Source organism: Caenorhabditis briggsae (genome assembly GCF_000004555.2).
Source record: "Caenorhabditis briggsae complete genome, chrIII, whole genome shotgun sequence".
In the NCBI taxonomy this organism is placed as follows: Eukaryota; Metazoa; Nematoda; class Chromadorea; order Rhabditida; family Rhabditidae; genus Caenorhabditis; species Caenorhabditis briggsae.
In genome coordinates, this window is record NC_013490.2 from 929,760 (window position 1) to 950,731 (window position 20,972).

A 20,972-nucleotide genomic window follows, 5' to 3' on the forward strand; every position below is an offset into this window, starting at 1 on the left:
TTTGTACTTTGTTCAGATGGTCTCAAATGTTTTTCTCCAATTTGGACACTCATTCCTGGGCAAACAAAAAGGGACAAGAAGCGACAACTTTCGATTTTCTTCCCGAAAAAAGTGGGCGGAGCCTATTTCCCAAGTACCTTGACACACACAAATTGACACAATAAAAATCCATCGTCATTTCTATTCTTTTTTGTTTGTATAATGAACAGAAATCATGATTTTTTTTGGGGAAAAATCGGGGTCATAAACAAATTTTTTGAAAAATTTTGTTATCTTTTTCAAAAAAATGAGTCATTTACATAGTTCAAAAAAATTCCCATTTTGTCTAGTTTGTTCTGAAAGTATAAAAAGACTAGAAAATTAGAAAAATTGGAAAATAAATTTTCAAAATATATTTTTTTCTGAAAATCTTAAAATTTTCAGAAGATGTCCATCAACATGAATGCGAATTTTTTAAAATTGCTAACACATTTTCGACGACATGATTTGGTGAGTTAGAAAAAAATTTAAATTTGAAAAATTCGAAAAAAAAATTTTTTAAATTTTTTTTTTTTCAAAATTTTTTTTAATCTTAAGTTCAACATTTCCAGATAAAATTTAAATTTTCTAGTATTAAATATCATGAAAAAATTTTCAAAGTAAAAATCTCCCCAAAAAATTTGGTTTTCATAAAGTTTTAAGCTCTCGAAGGTCCCTAATCTCCAATTTTCAGAAACTGGACCATAACTTTTTTCATTTATTTTCAACTTTTTTGTTTTTTATAGCATTTTAAAGTGCATAAAATTTTCTATAACATATGTAAATTTTAAATAAAAACCTCATTTGATAAAAAAGTTATGGGTCAAAATCTCCAAAAATCCGAAAAAAAATTTTTTTTTTTGGAAATTTTTTTTCAACATTTGACAGCTCCTTATCTCTTATCTGCTATAATTTTTGCAAAAGCCTGTTTTTCCTTATCATCTTATCACTTTTTCCATTTTTTTCCCGCAAAAGTACAAGTGTCTGGAGAAGAAGTTCCTTTTTAGTACAATTGTCGCCTAATTTCTCTGCGTCTCTTCTCTCTCGTTTGATCTGTTCAATTACGAACATTTGACCTACTTTTCCATTTTCCCGCGAAATCTATACATCTTACGATCATATGGCCATTAGATAATTGGTTTGACAATAATTGACACCCTTTGAATAGAAATAGAGAGAGAGAGAGACACTACAAACTACAAACTACAAAAAATTGAAAAAAAAATACCTAAATAATAGTAAAATCTGAAAATTTAGTTCTTCATTTTCAAATATTTTCCTGATATTTTCATACCTCGGGGCCCGGCCTCCCACCCCGGCGGCGCCAGGAAACACTGCGCATCTTTACGCCTTCTCCGCATTTTCCTCTTTGTGTGCCGCGTGGTGTAGTGGCTAGCGCGCTACACTCTTGCGCACTTGGCCGCGGGTTCAAGTCCCCGCAATGCAATTCCTTTTTGTTTTTTCAGACAAACTTCAAAACCGAACATGATGTGCTCTACAAGAAGGCGTTGGAGACTGGAGATCATTTGGAGGTGACAACACACTATTATAGTGTGATGAGCAAGGTGATCGACGACTATTTCGGCGGGAATTTTCATTTTGTTCCACCCAAATTTGATGGACAACCACTGGAAGAGGCTTTGAAGTCGTTGCATCAGTAATTTTTGGCATTCTGAAAAAAAATTAAGAAAAATATACATTTCCAGGCACATTGCCGCAAAATTAGAGCTAAATGAAAATGTACACTGTCTGGATATTGGCTGTGGAATCGGTGGAGTTATGTTGGATATTGCTGATTTCGGAGCCAAGCTAACTGGCGTCACGATTGCTCCGAATGAGGCGGAGATTGGTTAGTTTTAATTTTAATATATAGAACTTGAAATGAGCTTTAAAATGATATAAAATTCGACTAGATTTGATGAGTTGAAGCTTGATAAGATGCAGCTAGAAGAAGGAAATGTTTAAAGGCGCATAACTTTTTTCAAATTTGAGATTTTTCGAAAATTCAAAATGGAAAGTGTAGAACTTAAAGAGATCTTCAAAATGATATAAAATTTCAAAAACCTAGAATTTCTGAAGTTTAAAAAAAAAAATTTTTATCTTGTGGAACTACAAAAAATTATGATTTTGAAGTTTAAAGGCGCATAACTTTTTTCAAACTCCATATTTTTTGAAAGGTTGAATTTTACAGAAAGACACTTTAAAAGAGCTATCAAACAATGTATAACTCAACAAAATTCAAAATTCTGAAATTTTCGAAAAATTTCAAAAATGCGATTTTTAGTTTGTAAATCTTTCTTAATTTTCAATATTTTTGAAAAATGTTAATTGAAAATTATAGATCTTAAAAAGAGCTACGAAATGATATAAAACACTAATAGGATTCAATAATTGATTGCTCAGATCTGGGTTATTGAAAAATGACAACCTCCTGTGTTCAGCGCCACTGGGGAGGGGACTCTTTTAGAAAATGTGCCATAACTTCTTTCAAAATTGATATTCTTAAAATGTTCAAATTGCATATTTTAGACCTCAAAAAGAGATACAAAGAAATATTAAACACTAAAAAAATATAAATTCCGGCTGTCTAGAAATACGCATTGGAAAAATTAAGGTCTTCGGTGTGGAGAAGCGCGCCCTCGGGAAGGCACATTTTAGGGAAAGACCCATAACTTTCTTCCTTTTCAATATTTTTTTATAATTCTATGTGCAAATTTTAGACTTTTGAAAGAGCTACAACATGGTATACAACACTAAAAGGATTCAATCTTTAGTTACTCAAATCTGGCTCATTGAAAAATGACAACCTTCTGTGTTGAGAGATGCATGTTCCGGAAGGGACTCTCTCAGGAAAACAGTCATAACTTTTTTCAAAAATTATATTTTTTAAAAATTCAAATTGCAAATTGTAGATCTTGAAAAAAGCTGCAAAATAATATTAAGCACTAAAAGAATCTAAATTCTGGCTGTCTAGAAACAGAGCATTGAAAAATTCAGGCTTCCTGTGTGCCTGCTCGCGTAGGGGCTCTTCTAGGAAATGGTGCATAATTTTTTTCAAAATTTAGATTTTCCGGAAATTTAAAATGGAAAATGTAGAACTTAAAGAGATCTTCAAAATGATATAAAATTTCAAAAACCTAGAATTTCTAAAGTTTTAGAAAAATGCGTTTTTATCTTGTGGAACTACAAAAAATTATGATTTTGAAGTTTAAAGGCGCATAGCTTTTTTCAAACTCCATATTTTTTGAAAAGTTAAATTTCACAGAAAAACACTTTAAAAGAGCTATCAAACAATGTATAACTCAACAAAATTCAAAATTCTGAAAATTTCGAAAAATTTCAAAAAAATTCAGGCTTCCTGTGTGCCTGCTCGCGTAGGGGGCCCTTCTAGGAAATGGAGCATAATTTTTTTCAAAATTTATATTTTCCGAAAATTTAAAATGGAAAATGTAGAACTTACAAAGAGCTTTAAAATGATATAATTTTCACTAGAATTACAAAAAATTGAGTTAGCGAAAAATAGGTTTAAATTTTGAACCTTCAGTTGGTTAAGCTCATTGGTATTTGAAGAGCTATTTTTCTCAAACCTCCAAAGCTCAATCCTAGCCACATTTACTATTAATTTGTAGCTGTTTGAATGTTATGATCAACCCAATTTAAATTTTTGAGAAATAACAAAAAATAATAAAGTTATACCCAATCTTTGCAGGAAACGAGAAATTCGCCGCCCTGGGACTCTCCAACAAGTGCAAAATCGTCGCTGCAGACTGTCATAAAATGCCATTTGGTATGTAAAAAGTGCTGAAAAATCTGAAAATGGCATCTAGAATATTCCAGAAGACTCGGCATTCGATGTGGCCTATGCGATTTATTCATTGAAATATATTCCAAATTTGGAGAAGGTCATGGAGGAGATTCAGCGAGTTTTGAAGCCAGGAGGCAAATTTATCGTTTATGATCTGATAAAAACCAATGATTATGATAAGGATAATCAGTTGCATTTTGAGGTGTGTGCATGAAAATTTTCAAAATTGGAAAAATCCAAAAAAAAAAAATTTTTTTAAAGAAAATTTTTTAACGTCTTCTGAATTCTGGAGATGCCATTTCCCTGATTTTTCACGTCGTTAACTGAATTCTTCCTGAAATTTCCAAAATTTTGATACCCATATTGTCCTAGATACTTGAAACTCGGAATTCTGAGATCTGACGTCTTCTGAAGTTTCAGAATCTCGAATTTCATGAAAGTAGGGCAATATGGGTATCAAAATTTTGGAAATTTTATGGAGAATTCAGCTATAATAATAAAAATAGGTTAAAATGGATTTTCAGAAGGTTTTGAAGGATTTTTAGAATTTGAAAAAAAAATTTTTTAATGTTTTTTTCAAAATTTTCAAAGTCTCAAAATTAGATTTTTAAATCAAACTAAGGGTTTTCGAGCTTGCTAATTTTGAAAATCACATTAATTCTTCATGAAAATGAGTTTTAGACCCTGCACCATCTGGAATACGCCTGTGGAATGCCCTCTCTCCATACTCAATCAGAAATTGAGAAATCCGCGTCGAGGTCTGGAATGGCGTTAATTGAGCAAGAAAATCTGGAAGAGACTTTTGGAAATCGTGCTTTTCATTATTGTTTCTCAGCTAGCCCATTCTTCATGTGGCTGGTCACTAGCTCGGTTATTGGTAAGTCTAGGAAAATCCAATTAGGCTTAATTAAGCCTAATTATCTCAGCTCCCAATTAAGATACCGAAAAGTTGCTGACTAGTAAAATGTGTAAAATTTAATTTTACACATTTTATTAGTTGATACACTTTTTCTAGCTACCGTAGTTTTTGAGATATGCGCCTTGTCTCGTCTCGTTGGCAGGCGTCCAACTTTAAAGGCGCATATGTCAAAAACTACGGTAGTTAGAAAAAAGTTGTCAGTGATGAAACGTGTAGAATCTAATTTTACACAATTTTAAAATTAATAACTTTTTTCTAGCCGCCGTAGTTTTTGAGATATGCCTTTTTAAATTTGCCTCTTTCTTTCTCACTGGTCGAGCGCCGAGGGAGAAGCACGCCAACTTTAAAGGCGCATAGCTCAAAACCAAATTTTTGGATTTTACAGAAAAATCGTTTTTTTTTAATGACAGAAAAATTTGTTGAAAACTCAAAAATTTTCTTTAAAAAATTTTTTTTGTTCGAAATTGGAAATTGACTTTCGCCTATTTTCACTATTCTAGCTGAATTTGCCTTGAAATTTCCTTCAATTTGATACCCATATCGCCCTACTTTCCCGAAAATTGAAAAATCTGAAATTTCAGAAGACGTCAAAATTCAGAATCCCATAAACGAAGGCAATACGGGTATCAAATGGACGAAAATTTTATGGAGAATTCAGCTAGAACAGCGAAAATTGATGATATGATGTTATCAGAAAGTTATTTCAGAATAAAAAATTTTCAGCGAAAAAATTGTTTTTTTGCTTAAATTTTATTTTACTGAAAATCTCCCGAAAACTTCTGAAATCCATTTCCAACTATTTTCTACATTCTAGCTGAATTTGCCTTGAAATTTCCAAGCTTTTGATATCAATATTGCCCTACTTCCATGGAATTCGTGATTCTGAATTGTCAGAAGACGTCAGGATTCAGAATTTTAAGGTTCTAGGGCAATATAGGTATTAAAATGACGGGAATTTTATGGAGAGTTTAGCTAGAATAGTGAAAATCAAAGATATGAAATTATTGGAAAGTTATTTCAGAAATTGAAAAGAAAAAATTTTTGGATTTTCAGCCAAATTTCTGAATTTCAGACCATACAATTCGTCTGGCTGAAATCATGCGAATCCTTCCAGCCGGTTTCAAACAGTTCAATCGAACATTTCTGTGTGGGACGGTGAATTCCATTGTCGAGGGAGGACGGATGGGAATCTTATCAGGAGCTGATATCCTAGTTTTTGAGAAAACTGGAAAAAATAATAATTTCTGAATTTTTTTTCTCAAAAATTCCAATTTTTATGATAATAATGATGGTGATGGGGAGCATAATAAATGTTAAGAACAACAAGAAAGGGGTCTAAACAAGCCTAAAAATGAAATTTTCAGCCAAATTACTTGAGCACAGTGATATTGTTGGGTGTGTGGACGTTCTGCTCGAAGACACTCTGGTAGAGATGATACTTTTTGTTGAGGTCCCGTCCCAGCTCCTTTCGGGTCCACTGAAAACAAAACATTTTTGCTGAAAATTTCCAGAAAATCCCAATGGAACTTGGGAAATCGTGTTTCCTGTTGAATTTCCTTCAATTTGAAACCCTTATTGCCCTAGTTCCGAGCATTTTGAGATTCTGAATTTTCAGAAGCCGTCAGGAATTCAGAATGCAGAATTTCAAGTTTCTAGGGCAATATGGGTATGAGAAGGTCGGAAATTTCATGAGAAATTCAGCTTAGACAGTAAAAATATGAAAACTCAGTGATTTTAGGAATTTTTTTGAAATTCTGAATTTTCAGAAAAACATTTTTTTGCTGAAAATTCCCAGAAAATCCCAATTTTCAGGTTCTGGAACTTGGGAAATCGTGTTTCCTGTTGAATTTCCTTCAATTTGATACCCTTATTGCCCTTGTTCCGAGCATTTTGAGATTCTGAATTTTCAGAAGCCGTCAGGAATTCAGAATTCAGAATTTCAAGTTTCTAGGGCAATATGGGTATCAGAAGGTCGGAAATTTCATGAGAAATTCAGCTTAGACAGTAAAAATATGAAAACTCAGTGATTTTAGGAATTTTTTTGAAATTCTGAATTTTCAGAAAAACATTTTTTTGCTGAAAATTCCCAGAAAATCCCAATTTTCAGGTTCTGAAATTTGAGAAATCGCTTTTCGCATAGAATGTATTTCAATTTGACACCCATATTGCCTTAGTTCTGTCATTTTCGAGATTCTGAAATTTCAGAAGACGTCAGAGATTCAGAATCCCGGATTTCAAGTTTCTAGGGCAATATGTGTATCAAAATGTCAGGAATTTTACGGAGAATCCAGCTAATATGATGAAAATTCTAAGAATTCGGCGATTATAAGAATTTTCAGAAAATCTGAAATGTCAGAAATTTTTTTTCTGAAATTTTAACTTTTTTCTAGAAAATCCCAATTTTGAGGTACGGAAACTCAAAAATCGTGTTTCCCATCGAATTTCCTTTCATTCGATACCCACATTGCCCTACTTTCTAAAAATTCGGAATTCTGAATTTTGACGTCATCTGAAATTTCAGAATCTCAAATTCCAAGTTTCGAGGGCAATATGGGTATCGAAATTTCGGAAATTCCATGAAAAACACGTTTAGACTGGTTCGAATGTCTGAAAATCAACAAGAAAGTCTGAAATTCATATTTCAAATTTTTCAAAAAGTCGAATTTGGCTTAAAATAGGCCTAAAATCGCTCAAAATGGTTCGATTTTTCTCAAATTTCCCCCAAAAATCACCTGTTTCCCGTCAGCCAACTTCAAATCGCCTTCAGAAGCCACGTGTCCACCCTGAATCACTTCACACTGTCCATTTGGTGAGAGAGACGTCGAGAAGACGTCCTCATCGGTTGGCTCGATGCCATTTTTGAATTCAATCGGGCGTAGTTCAATCAAATGCTTCACTTTCCAGAGTTCCTCGTTCATTAGCTCCGTGTTACGGAACACTTCCATTCGACCGACCTATAAGATAATTAGGAGGGTAATTAGGGGGTAATTAAGTCTGGAAAACTCTAAATGTCTCATTTTTGAAGATTTTCCATGCTTATATCCATTTTTTATGCCCAAAATAGCCCTAAAACACAAAATTTGGCTCCAATACAGCTGAATTCAAATGTGGCCTAACTTTTTCATTTTCTAGGCCAGCAAGATTTAAATTCCTTCTTTTTATCAAATTTTCGTAGTTCCTAGATGGTTTTCAGCTCAAAATTCGTGTTATTCAGCAAAAACTACCCCTAAAAACAGAAAAATTAGCTTCAAAACGACTAATTTCCAATATGGCCTAATTTTTGCATTTTCTAGGCCAGCAACTCTAAAAAGCCCAAAATGGCCTGATTTTTCGAAAATTTCGACATGTCTACACTCAAATTTTTGTCCAGATTCCAATTTTAGGCCTAAAATACCCCTGGAGACACAAAATTTGGCTCCAAAACGGAGAAAAATCAATAATGGCCGAACTTTTCCATTTTTGGGATTTTCTAGGCCACCAGTCCTCGAATTTTGGTTTTTTAAATGTCATTTACAGCTCGAAATTCGTGTTTTCCAGCAAAAAATACTCTTAAAAACTCATAATTTATTTTAAAAATCGCTAAATTTGATAGTGGCCTAACTTTTACAATTTCTAGGTCAGCAAGGCCTAAATTCCCCAATTCTTTCAAATTTTCAACATTTCTAGGCCAGATTTTCGTGTAGAATTTAAAAATGACTGTAAAACCACTAAAATCCAACATGGCCGAACTTTTCGCATTTTCTAGGCCAGCAAGACTAAAACCCCTTAAAATGACTTATTTTTCCCTATTTTTCCGGTTTTCTAGGCCAGAATTTCGTCTAGAATCCAGATTTTCACCTTAAAATCCGCTCCAAACAAGTTCTCCACGTGTTTCTTGGTCCATTTCGGCTCACCAGCCAAATCCCGGTAGAGCCATGCCATCCACAGTTTTGACGCGCGTTTAGGACGCTGAAAATCGATTTTTACATGTTTGCTGTGCTGAAAATCTTGTTTTTCGAGCTATTTTAGTTAAACAATGGAAAAAAATGTGAAAATTTTGAAAACAAATTTTTTTTGAAATTTTCAATTTTCAGCCAAAAATTTCTAGATTTTTTCCAGAATTTTTCGTACCTGTTCCTCTGGAATCTCCTCTGTATAATGGCGCAACGATGCTCCGCTTCGCTCGTAGTCGAATTCTTTGACGGCGTCGTTTCTACGTGGCAAATAGCGCGTCCACTTGTTGTCGGGACGATAAACCCAGCGATCTGGAGATTTTAAGCATTTTTTGAAATTTCCAGCGATTTTTGAGATTTTCCATGTCGTTAAAAGGATTCTACAGGTGATTTCCGTCATTTTGATACCCATATTGCCCTAGTTTTATGAAATTCGAGATTCAGAATTTTCTGACATCTTCTAAATTCTAGATTTGTCATTTTTGGAATTTTTCCTGTCGTTAGAAGTATTCCCCTTGGAATTTCCAACATTTTGAAACCCATATTTGCCCTAGTTTAGGCATTTTTGAAATTCAGAATTGTGACGTCTTCTAGATTCTGAGTTTGTCATTTTCCGAATTTTTTACATCGTTAGAAATAATCCCCTTAAAATTTCCATTTATTTGATACCCATTTTGCCCTAGTTTAGACATTTTTGAGATTCTGAAATTCCAGAAGACGTCAGAGTCTCCAGAATCTCGGAATTTTTAAAACTAGGACAATATGGGTATCAAAATTTTGGAAATTTCAAAATAAATCCTTCTAACGTCATGAAAAATTCTAAAAATGAATTTTTCCGAGTCCAAAATTCGAAATATCGCAGTTTTCCAAAAAATTCAAAATTTTCAAACTCACTTCTAATCACTTTGGCCATCTTTTCGCGTCTGAAAATATCGATTTTTCGTGTTTTTTCGCCCTAAAATTCGGGAAAAAGGAAGTAAAAAACCAGAAAAATCACTGGAAATTTCAGAAAAAAAATAATAAAATTTAAAAAAAAATGTTTTTTTTTCAATAATTTAAGAAATTCTTTAAAGCTCTGGAAGTCAAGTTTTGCAGAAAAAATAAAGAAAAAAAATACAAAAATTACAATTTTAGCCAAAAAATCAATAAATCCTGGGCGGTTCGATTTCTTGTAAATTCTCGAAATCCATGGATTCAAAGAATTGATGTCGCTTCATCTGGTCACTTGTCAAACGCTCTTTTTGCTGAAAATTTGAGCATTTTCAGACGAAAAATGACCCGAAATTCATGAAAAATGGCTTAAAATTCGGTCTGAAAACTTAAATTTCTGACGTCTCCTGAATTCTGAAAACCTCATTTTCAGAATTTTTCATGTCGTTAACAGGATTTCCCTTGAAATTCCTGTCATTTTGATACCCATATTGTCCTAGTTCGAAGAATTTTGAAATTCTGAATCCCCGACGTCTTCTGAATTTTCAGAATCTCGAATTTCATAAAAGTAGGGCAATATGGGTATCAAAATTTTTGGAATTTCAAGAGGATTACTTCTAGCGACATGAAAATTTCCAAAAATTACGTTTTCAGAATCTAGAAGACGTCAAAAATTCTGAATTTCAAAAATGTCTAAACTAGGGGAATATGGGTGTCGGGAATTTCAAGAGGATTCTTTCTAACAGCATGAAAAATTCTAAAAATGACTTTATGGGGGATTTTTCAGCAAGTTTTCAGCGATTTTTGGGTCATTTTTCAGGTCGTTCTTACCTCTTTAACAAGCACTTTCTCAATAAAATCCCTGGCATTTTCATCTGGAAAATCGTCTGAAAATCGATAAAGAACGTCTTGAATCCGCTTGAAAACCAGATACTCGGATAGATCGTCGAATGGATAGTTTCCAGTTAAAAAGAAGTATAGGGTCACTGAAAATGACCATAAATCGCTTGCCGGTGACATATCCGAGCCAGTGAGCAGCTGAAAAATTGAAAATTGGGCAATTTTTCAAAAAAATTTTTTTTTTGGAAAATTTTGAAATTCTTCTAGACGTCTTCTAGATTCTGAAAACTTTATTTTAAGGATTTTCGACATCGTTGGAAGTATTTAACAAGTTATTTCCGTCATTTTGATACCCATATTGCCATACTTTCATGAAATTCGAGATTTTGAAAATTCGGAAGACGTCGAGGGTTCAGAATTTCAAAATTCTCCGAACTAGGACAGTATGGGTATCAAAATGACGATAATTTCAAGAGAAATCCTTCAAACGTTGAGAAAAATTTCAGAAAATTCTAGAAAAATCGAAATTTTTTAGAAAAAATCGAGATTCCGAATCTTGACGTTTTCTAGATTCTGAATCTGCTATTTTTAGAATTTTCCATGCCGTTAGAGGAATCCCCTTGAAATTTCCGTCAATTTGATATCCATATTGCCCTACTTCCATGAAATTCGAGATTCTGAAAATCCAGAAGACGTCAGAGTCTCCAGAATTTCAGAATCTTCAAAACTAGGGCAATATGGGTATCAAAATTTCGGGAATTTCAAGGGAAATCATTCTGACGTCGTGAAATTAGCTAAAAATCGCGTTTTATTCCCCAAAAATTCAGATTTCTTCTTAAAATCAACGAATTTTTCTCAAATTTTCCGGAAAAAACACACCTCTGGCGTCACAAAAAACGCCGTGCCAACGAAGCTCCGCCTCCTCGATGGTACCGATGATTCGTTGGAATTCGTGTCTTTCTCGTAGTCTTTTAGGAATTTCGACGATCCAAAATCGGTTAGAAGTATGCGTCCATCGTGTTTCACCAACAAATTGTCGGCTTTTACATCTCGATGAATGATTCCCAGTTTGTGGATGTGTTCTGGAAGAAATCGATTAAAAAATAGGGGTTTTTTGAGCCAAAAATCGGAATTTTCAGGCAAATTTGAGCTGAAAACGCTGAAAGTCCAATTTAAGAGCTTTTAGGAATAGAAAATCCCATTTCTAGAAGTTTCTGGACACGAAAAATCGATTTTTCGAGGCTTTTTAAGCTAAAAATCGTATAATTTGGGCCGAAAACCGCTCAAAAGCTGAAAATTCGTTATCAGAGCGTTTCTGGAGCTTTTGGAGGTTTCTAGACTCAAAAATAGCATTTTTAAGGGTTTCTGGTCTCGAAAAATCGATTTAAGAAGGTTTTTCCAGCCAAAAACCATGTTTTTAACACTTACCCAACGCAGACAACAAATTCGCTGCATAATACCGGGCGTCATCAACTTTGAGCTTGGCATCCGGTTGTTTTTGGATTAAACTCACCAAATCGCCGTCTGAAATGAGAAAAACATGATTTTTCATGATTTTTAGGTTGTTTTAAGCCAAAAATTCTTACATTTCGCATAGGAAAGCACAAAATAGAGGCTCTCAGCGTCTTGAAACGTGGCAAACAGGGTGACAACACCCGGATGAGCGTTTTCCTCTCGGCTGAGCAACGCCAGCGCCTCTTTCTCGCGATGAATATATGTTACCTGAAAAAATAGGCTTTAAAATCCTTTTTTTAGGTCAAAAATACCATTTTATTCTTTAAAATTAGCTTTTTCAGACAAACTTTCAGTGCGATCTCCCGTTTTTCGCCTTCTTTCTCCCGGGCGTGATAGACAGTACTAAATGAGCCCTCTCCAATTTCTTTTTCGACCTGGAAAATTCAAAAAGTTGTTTAAAAAATATTTTTTTTTGGAAAAAATGACTTACTACAAAATCTGCCAAACATTTCATGTTGGGCGCTGCTCGGCGAGCATTTTCAGTATTTTTTAGGTTTAATGGGACCTCCATTATCTGAAAAACTGAAAAAAATTCGGCTTTTTTTCATCAAAAACACCCAAAAATTGCATTAGAAATCTAAAGAATTCATAGAAAAATCCATGCCGTGAGGTCTAGTGCAAAGTCCGCACATACACCTAACTTGACGCGCAGGGAATTGCCGCGGGAATTCAAAAAGGATTTTCGCATTATTTGCTAATATTTGCTCAAAAAAGAGCATATAGGTCAATAGAAACTCGGGGAAAAAAGGGAAAAGAAGCATGACGCATTTTTATTTGATCAGCGATAAAAATACGTATTGAAATAGGCAAAGGAAACTGATAACACAAACACATACCGCCCGTTTTTCCCAGTTTTTTGCACTTCTTGTGAAATTTTTTTCTAGAATTTTCTTTCAAAGATGTTGTCAAACAAACAAAGCTTTTTTCTACCGGTAAGTGGATATCTTTGAGCTGAAAAATATACAATAAACGAGCAAAACGCGAAAAGTTCGTTGGAGCGCGATTGCTGGTCGAAAAAATTCAAAATCCTCGCTAAAAAAGAGCAAATTCGCAATAGAGCACATTTTCAGACAATGCCGTTCAAACGAGAAATCAATACTGGCTGTCCGGTGGGGACGAACATCGAAATTGCTGGAAAACCGTATGACGATCTGAAGAAATCGATTTTTCTGGTTTTAAGCACCAATAATAATGATATGGCACTCAGAATAGAGCTATTACTCGGACAACCTTCAAAAGTGATTTTTTAATGCTTAAGTTGAAAACATTTCAGAAAAAAAATTTTTTTGAAAATTTTTTCAAATTTTCTCAAAAAATATGAATTTTCAGCTGAAAATCGATTGTACCGTATCCCAAAAAACATCAACTGCAATTGAAATTCCGGTTTTATGCCCTTTAAACCAACGGGCCGTGCTGAGAATAGTCACTCTACAGCACTCGTTTCAGGTTAGGGAGTTTTTAAAGGCGCATAACTTTTTTTACAATCGACATTTTTGAAAAATTTAAACTGGATATTGTGGAGCTTAAAAAGAGCTTCAAAATGATATATAATTAGTTTAGCTTGAAAAATTGGAAAATGGAGAAAATTAAGGTTGAACCTGATAAGCGACAGATAAGCAACGTTTTGGGTAGTAGTCGTCTAAAATGCTCATAACTTGCCTCAAAATCAACCTGGTATTCTGAGTTTTATATCATTTTGTAGCCCTTTTCAAGATCTACAATTTTCTCTATTGAATTTTTTAAAAATCAACATTCCCTTCTAAGTTATAGCTTTTTTAAAATGTCAGATCTTCTTCAACGACGCCAAAGTGGCCGACTTTGTTCATCGTGTAGATCCGTCGCTGGTGAAAACGGTTTGAAACTTCTGAAAATCAATAAATCAATAAAATCCCTTTTAGGTGCTTCTCACAGGTCCACTGATAACTGAAGAGGTCATAATCACTCCACCAGCAGCGGCCACCCTCCCTACTTACGAGCAAGCAACGTCTCCGCCAGTGGAGCTAATGGCGAATTTGAATTTAAGTAATTCAAATAATCTCCAAAAAATTCCCCTTGAGCAGCAAAAATACACAAATGATCTACCACCACCGCCGGCAAGTGTGCTCCAACCAACTGCTCCCGCAGGCACACTACCTATGGTTAGTTTATTTTGCTTGTAACTTTTGTTAAAATTAATTAAAGTTGAACAGGGGAAGCGACAATTTGGAGGTTGTTCAAGTTGTAATGCTCATAACTTGTTTCAAACTTAAGAGTGCCTTTTTATTCTTACTGGATTTTGTAGCTTTTAAAAAGAGCTACAAAATGAAACAAACTTTCAAAATATTGGCAAATTTTGGGTCCCGAACAGAAGCCTTAGTCAGTCATTTTGACACCCAGGAGGCCATTGGTTCATTTAGTCCTTTTTTTTCAAAAATTCGTAGACAAAATATGAGGAAATGTTACATATTCTGATGGCTCTTGAAAAGAGCTCCAAAATAATATAAAATTCAGCTAAAATTTAAATTCCTGGGGCTACCACAGGGCACCCTAATTGCCATGCCTCTCTCTTCTAAAACCCCTAGAGATATAAATAGAATAGCTTGAAACTAGTTATTTTTACATTATTTTGTAGAGTTTTTCAAGAGCTACAAGATGATTAAAAAACTTATAAAAATTTATTATTTTTGGGTCCAACCTAGGGCTCTCGAAACAAGTCTTATGCTCCAAACTACAGGGTGACCAGTTCAACTCTGTCATGGTTCAACTTTGACCGCTTCTATCTCGGTTCCTGTAAAAGATAGCAAAAAGTGATCAACTGATAAAATCTGGAGCATGATATCAGTAACATTTTATCAGTTAACAAATTTTGAATATCTCTAATAGTAACCGAAATAATTCGGGTCAAAGGGGGCTTCTCTTTTTTCAAGAAGATTTCGTGGTCAAAAATTTTGAATTACAATAAAGCTACGTGAAATGGTCTAGAAGCCCAGGAAAAGGGCTATATAAGAAAAGGGAAGTGGAGGGTAGAATCAGTTCTTCTCTTCTCGGGGCTCAAGGGAGGGGAGGGTTTGGAGCCACTGGGTCTTGGGTCTCAGGATCATGACCTAGAAATTAAAATCTAGAAATTGAAATCTAGGTCATGACCTAAAAATGGAAATCTAGGTCTATTTATGCCAATTTAGGTCATGGCCTAGATTTCAATTTCTAGGTCATGAAACCAGGTCCCAGGACCCAAAGACCCAAGGACGCAAGGGCCCGAGCCCCCAAGACCCAGTGGCTCCAACCGGAGCTACCTCCCCTCCCTTGAGCCCCGAGAAGAGAAGAACTGATTCTTCCCTCCACTCCCCTTTTCTTATATAGCACTTTTCCTGGGCTTCTAGACCATTTCACGTAGCTTTATTGTAATTCAAAATTTTTGACCACGAAATCTTCTTGAAAAAAGAGAAGCCCCATTTGACTTGAATTATTTCGGTTACTATTAGAGATATTCAAAATTTGTTAACTGATAAAATGTTACTGATATCATGCTCCAGATTTTATCAGTTGATCACTTTTTGCTATCTTTTACAGGAACCGAGATAAAAGTGGACATACTTGACACCACGACTCTGAGATCAGTGCTTTTTCTGAGGCTCAACCTTGATTTTCTCCATTTTCCAAAACTTAAAACTAGACATGTTAAATATCATTTTGAAGCTCTTTTTGAGTTATACATTTACCATTTTAAACTTTTCAAAATTTTTGATTTTCAAAAAAGTTATGCGCCTTTAAAAAACCCAACCTGAAACGAGCTGCCGAAGAGTGAGGACTCTCAGAACGGCTCTTTGGCTTATGACTTCTAGACCAGGAGCGAAAAATATTTAATATATTATTTTTATATCATTTTGAAGCCCTTTTTAATGGCTACAATATCATGTAAAAATTAATTTGAAATGTTAAGTTTGAAGGAAGTTATGAGCATTTGAAGCAACAAACTCTAGAAAAGTCACCTATGTGTTTTGCAATCTTAATTTTCTTTAACATCTAATTCTTTAAACTAGACATATTATATATCATATTAAAGCTCTTTTTGAGTACATTTTCTTCTAATTTGAATTTTTCAAAAATTTCGATTTGCAAAAAAGTTATGCGCCTTTAAACTTTCAGACAGCCGCCACCACCGCCGCCCCTGGCACCTCCACCACCTCCTCCTCCTTCTTCTACACTGGAAATTCTCAAGGATTCTCCGCCCACCCGTATCCTCTCCCAGGTCTTATCGATAATGGAACCTATCCATCACAACAGAACACTGTTGGTCATTTACCTCCTCCTCCTCAAACTTCAGCTCCATCGGCTCCGCCCATCGCTCAGGCTCCGCCCACTCAGAGGGCTCCAGTGGTTACGGCTCCGCCAGTGCAACCTGTGGCTGGTCATTATGCTGCTACACCGGTTAGAACACTTTTGAAAGTTTTTAGAATAACAAAAATTTTCCAAAAAAAATTTTTTTTTTTGAAAATTCGCAAAATCGATTTGTAACTTCTTGGACTTCAATTTTTTGGAATTTTGTTTGCAATTTTGAACTCTTCTTGTTAAGAGCTTCAAAATGAGTATAAACACGACTAGGCTCCGCCCACTTTAAAATTTGACTTTAAAGGCGCATAGGGGTCCGCAAAAACCGAATTCTGTGAAAGTGGGTCATGATTATACTCATTTTAAAGCTCTAGACAAGCCAATTTCAGTATTGTAAACCAAATTTCGAAATATTGAATTGTACCCAAGTTATGGTCAAAAATCCCAAAATACAACATTTTCAGATTTCCGCCACCTCTACGATCCCCGCCACCTACACCCCGGCGCCAACACCATCGCTACCGTACTCCGTGGTAATTAATTGGCTCTAATTAGAGTCTTAATTGCCCCCATTTTTTCAGACCTTCCCCCAAACTGCCGCCTCCACACCGATTGCTCAGCCTCCTCCAATTGCTCAGCCTAGGCCATATTACCAAAATCAGCAACAATTACCCCCTGGCTATAATCCATATGTGCCAAATATGCAGCAGGTACAAAAAAATCTAGGTTGAGAAAAAAAATTTTAGGGTCGAAAAAAAATTTAGATCCTAAAAAAAAAAAAAAAATTTCAAAATGTTTTTTTTCCAAACTCTTCAATTGCCTAATTAGGCATTCATTAAAGGGTAATTAGCCCAGAAATTTTCCAGTCGTCAGTAGCACAAGTACCGTATCCACAAGTAGTGCAACAGCCACAAGTACAGTACCCCGCCCCTGTCCCTCAGACGTATATGTATCCACAAGCCACGCCCATGATTCAACCGTATCCAGTTTATCAGCAATATCGTGAGTTTAAGAAAAAATATAAATAAATAAAATTTAAAAAAAAATTAAAATTTCAGAATTTTCCAATTTTCAGCCTAATTTTTTCAAATTTTAAGATTTTTAAAAAATTCCAAAAATCTTAAAATTCTAAAATTTTCAGCCATGGGCTACGGTTACGCTCCAGAGGTGATCTACTACGAGAGCGGACACCATCACCATCACCACGGCTTCTTTGGGGTAATTTTTATTTTTTTTTTAAATTTTTAAAAAATTCAAATTTCCAGCACCATCACCATCATTGCGACTAGAAACCAGACCCTTCGGAAACTCTTCTCAATTTTTTTTCGATTTTTTTTTGTGAATTTGTGAATAAAAATTGAAAATTCAAGATTTTAAAAAAATTTTAATTTTTCAAAAAATTGAGAATTTCAGATCAGTAGGAGGGAGCGAGGGAAGGGAAGGAGAAGGAGTTTTCGAAATTTAAAAAAAAGACGACAACAGAAAAATCAATAAATTAGAAGGAATTTTGAGGAAAAAAAGGGAAAAATGAGGAGGGAATTCGGGAATTTCAGATCAAAATAACGATCTTTAACCCAAAAAATCACAAAATTTAGATTTTAAGAAAATGCATTTTTCAGGTCAAAAAATCAACAGAAAAATCGATATTTATCTCTCCAATGAATGAAACTAATGCTATGCTTTCTTGGGTCCAAATTTCTTCCGCTCGTAGAACAAGTCCGTCTTGGCACTTCCCAGATTCACAATCTTCGGACATCCGTCACGATCCTTCTCCAGAATTGTGCATTCCTTGCAATAGTAGGCGTCCGACACGCCAGCACCACCACAGATCACACAGCGACCCTGGAAAATGGACAATTTTAGGCTTGAATTTAGAGAGGAAACTTCAAATTGGCTCTAAAAACCAGGTATTTGAATCTTCAGAACTAGAATTCTCGCAATTTTCGCGACGTTAGAACTATTTCCCATGGAATTTCCTTCAAATTGATACCCATATCGCCTAGTTTTGGGAAATTTTGGATTCTGAATCCAGAAGACGTCAGGATTCAGAATCGTCCGAAACTAGGCGATATGAGTATCAGTTCGAAGGAAATTTCATGGGGAATAGTGCTAACGTCGTGAAATTTTTTTGAAATTTTATAAAAATTAGGAAAATCAAACGTTCAAGTTTTGACGTCTTCTAAGATCCAGAAGTCTTCAAAAACTGACTTTCTCGGAAATTCGCATCGTTAGAACGATTTTCTATTAAATTTCCTTCGAATTGATACCCATATCGCCTAGTTTCGGAAAATATTGGATTCTGAATCCAGAAGACGTCAGGATTCAGAATCGTCCGAAACTAGGCGATATGGGTATCAGTTTGAAGGAAATTTCATGAGAAATCGTTTTAGCGTCATGAAAATCGCAAAAAATCGAGGTTTGAAGACTTAGATGACAATTACTGATCCGGGTCGAATTTCATAGGATTTTTAGCTCATTTTTATCGCGAAAATCTCAATTTTCAGCAATTTTCCAGTCATTTTTTGACCGAAAATGCGAATTTCAGGGTCATTTTCATCATAAAAATTTCTGCTTTTAGCCAAAAATGTCCATTTTCAGCCAAATTCAGTTCGCCTACCTGGTAGGATCCATAATTGCACTCATCACAAATGCGAACGAGTGTCGCCGGACGAACGTGCGAATCGCAAATCACACATCGCCCGTCGCACTTCTCACACAGACGACCAATGGCGACGCCCGGCTGTTTACGACAGAAAATCAAATCTGGATGATGTTTGGCCATGGCTGCTGCTGCTGAAAATTCAAAAAATGAGGAAAATTTGGAATTTTAAAGTCAAAATTGACTCAAAAAATCATAAAAATGACCTATTTTATACTCAAAATCCTAATCACGAACTTTGAAAAAGAAAAAAAAGACTAAAAAATGGATTTTTTTAACCCAAAAAAGAATTTCAAAGCTGAAAATCCTGGAAAAATTAGAAAAAATGCTTGAAAATCGCTAAAAAATCACAATTTTCAACTTAAAATTCCTTTTTTTTGGTTTAAAATAGATTTTTAGAAAGATTCTCATAGCTGAAAATCCAGAAAAATCACTGGTAAACCTGATTTTTAATTCTGAAGAATTGCTGAAAAATTGGAATTTTTGAGTCAAAATTGATGGAAAAAATCATAAAAATCACCCTTTTCAGACTAAAAATCCATAAAAAATCTGAAAAAAAAGTGGAAAAATCGATAAAAATGGGTTGTAAAAACACCAAAAAAAAAATTGAAAATTCAATTTTCGTTTTTTTTAAATTAAAAATTAGTTTTTTTCCAAAAATTCTAGAAAAAAAAACGGATCTAATAGCTGAAAATTGACTTTTTTCGATTCAAAAAATGCCGAAAAATTGGAATTTTTGAGTCAAAATCGATTTTAAAACTATAAAAATCGACTTTTTCAGACTAAAAAAAGGCATTCTAAGCTAAAAATCCATAGAAAATCTGAAAAAGATTAGGAAAAACCGTAAAAATGGGGCAAAATTAGGTCTTTTCGGCACTAAAATGCAAATTCTGGACTCTGAAAATTTTCAAAAATGGATTTTTCAAGTCATTTTGGAGCTTTTTCGATGGAAAATAGATGGAAAATGACAATTTTGAATCCTAAAAAAGGGATTTTGGGCACTAAAAATGCCATTTCTGGACCCAAAAATTCTCAAAAATCGTATTTTATAGCTGAAAAATGCTGAAAATGCCATCATTTTTCGACCCAAAATTATGGGTTTTACCTTAAAAAAATAACAAAAATCGTCAAAAAAATCCGAAAAAAAATGGGTAAAAATCGATAAAAATGGGCTCAAAAACCCTCAAAAATCACAAAAAAACGCAACCAAAAATCTGAAAATTCAGTATTTTAATGGAATTTTCTAGTTAAAAACATTTACAAAACAAAAAATCGAAAGGGGTACAATCAAATATAATTTTAACAATTAGGAGGCGAAAATTGAGCACTTTTTGATAATGATAGTGGTGATAATTGATAATTGATAATAATAATTAAAAAAGGGCAGTGAAAGGGCGGAAAATTTGAAATTTTAATTAGATTGGGCGGGAAATTGAATTTTATAAAAAACGGAGATTTTTTTTAAATAGATTTGGGTGGTGAGTTTGGAATTAGAAAAAAAGAAGAAAGAAACAGAAAACAATCTCAATTCGAGTAAGAAACAAACGAGGAAAAAATGGGCTTAAATTAGCATGAAAATCGTTGAAAATAGCTGAAAAATAGCATTTTTCGGCTTAAAATCTTCGAAAAAAAGCCTTTTTTGAGCTGAAAAATAGCTTTAAAATTTCATTTTTTCACCCGAAAGTTCATCGAAAATCGATTTATCAAATTTTTAGAGCTCAAAATGACTTAAAATTGCCCTAAATCATTGAAAAAAGAACTTTTGACCCTCAATAATGCACTTTTGGCCATCAAGAATCGATTTTGACAGCCATTTTAGAGTGCAAAAGTGCTAAAAATTCCACTTTTGGACTCAAAATTAGAGATTTTGACTTTAAAAATGTCTTTTTTAATCCTAAAAAGATCAAAAATTGAGTTTTCAAGCCATTTTATAGCTTTTTTGGTCAAAAATATTCTGAAAATCTCATTTTTAAGATCATAATTTGGGATTTTGACCTTTAAAAATACTATTTTTGGACCCCAAAAAGCAACAAAAATCGATTTTTC

At 34.2% G+C, this 20,972-nt stretch overlaps 5 protein-coding genes across 5 annotated transcripts; 2 read left to right on the top strand and 3 right to left on the bottom strand.

Moving 5' to 3' along the window:
- Nucleotides 1–426: 426 nt before the first annotated feature.
- On the top strand, nucleotides 427–5,990 carry CBG15658 (the record flags this gene model as incomplete). The annotated part of the gene is made up of 7 exons (XM_002640737.2): nucleotides 427–489; nucleotides 1,485–1,675; nucleotides 1,725–1,867; nucleotides 3,728–3,805; nucleotides 3,856–4,025; nucleotides 4,505–4,700; nucleotides 5,815–5,990. 7 exons carry the CDS (start codon nucleotides 427–429, stop codon nucleotides 5,988–5,990), a joined length of 1,017 nt encoding a protein of 338 aa, XP_002640783.2.
- A 121-nt stretch (nucleotides 5,991–6,111) lies between these two features.
- Cbr-mrpl-30 lies at nucleotides 6,112–9,587 on the bottom strand (the record flags this gene model as incomplete). Its single annotated transcript, XM_002640738.1, has 5 exons — nucleotides 6,112–6,219; nucleotides 7,475–7,696; nucleotides 8,580–8,690; nucleotides 8,853–8,986; nucleotides 9,569–9,587. The coding sequence occupies 5 exons, from the start codon at nucleotides 9,585–9,587 to the stop codon at nucleotides 6,112–6,114; spliced, it is 594 nt and encodes a 197-aa protein (XP_002640784.1).
- Nucleotides 9,588–9,816: 229 nt separating this feature from the next.
- Nucleotides 9,817–12,470, bottom strand: CBG15660 (the record flags this gene model as incomplete). Its single annotated transcript, XM_045243352.1, has 7 exons — nucleotides 9,817–9,918; nucleotides 10,436–10,590; nucleotides 11,320–11,526; nucleotides 11,873–11,968; nucleotides 12,031–12,166; nucleotides 12,211–12,333; nucleotides 12,390–12,470. 7 exons carry the CDS (start codon nucleotides 12,468–12,470, stop codon nucleotides 9,817–9,819), a joined length of 900 nt encoding a protein of 299 aa, XP_045095761.1.
- Nucleotides 12,471–13,032: 562 nt separating this feature from the next.
- Nucleotides 13,033–17,556, top strand: CBG15661 (the record flags this gene model as incomplete). Its single annotated transcript, XM_045243353.1, has 9 exons — nucleotides 13,033–13,197; nucleotides 13,289–13,405; nucleotides 13,747–13,812; nucleotides 13,858–14,097; nucleotides 16,085–16,366; nucleotides 16,849–16,977; nucleotides 17,134–17,269; nucleotides 17,409–17,485; nucleotides 17,533–17,556. The coding sequence occupies 9 exons, from the start codon at nucleotides 13,033–13,035 to the stop codon at nucleotides 17,554–17,556; spliced, it is 1,236 nt and encodes a 411-aa protein (XP_045095762.1).
- Nucleotides 17,557–17,941: 385 nt separating this feature from the next.
- On the bottom strand, nucleotides 17,942–19,049 carry Cbr-phf-5 (the record flags this gene model as incomplete). Its single annotated transcript, XM_002640741.1, has 2 exons — nucleotides 17,942–18,109; nucleotides 18,885–19,049. 2 exons carry the CDS (start codon nucleotides 19,047–19,049, stop codon nucleotides 17,942–17,944), a joined length of 333 nt encoding a protein of 110 aa, XP_002640787.1.
- Nucleotides 19,050–20,972: the final 1,923 nt, after the last annotated feature.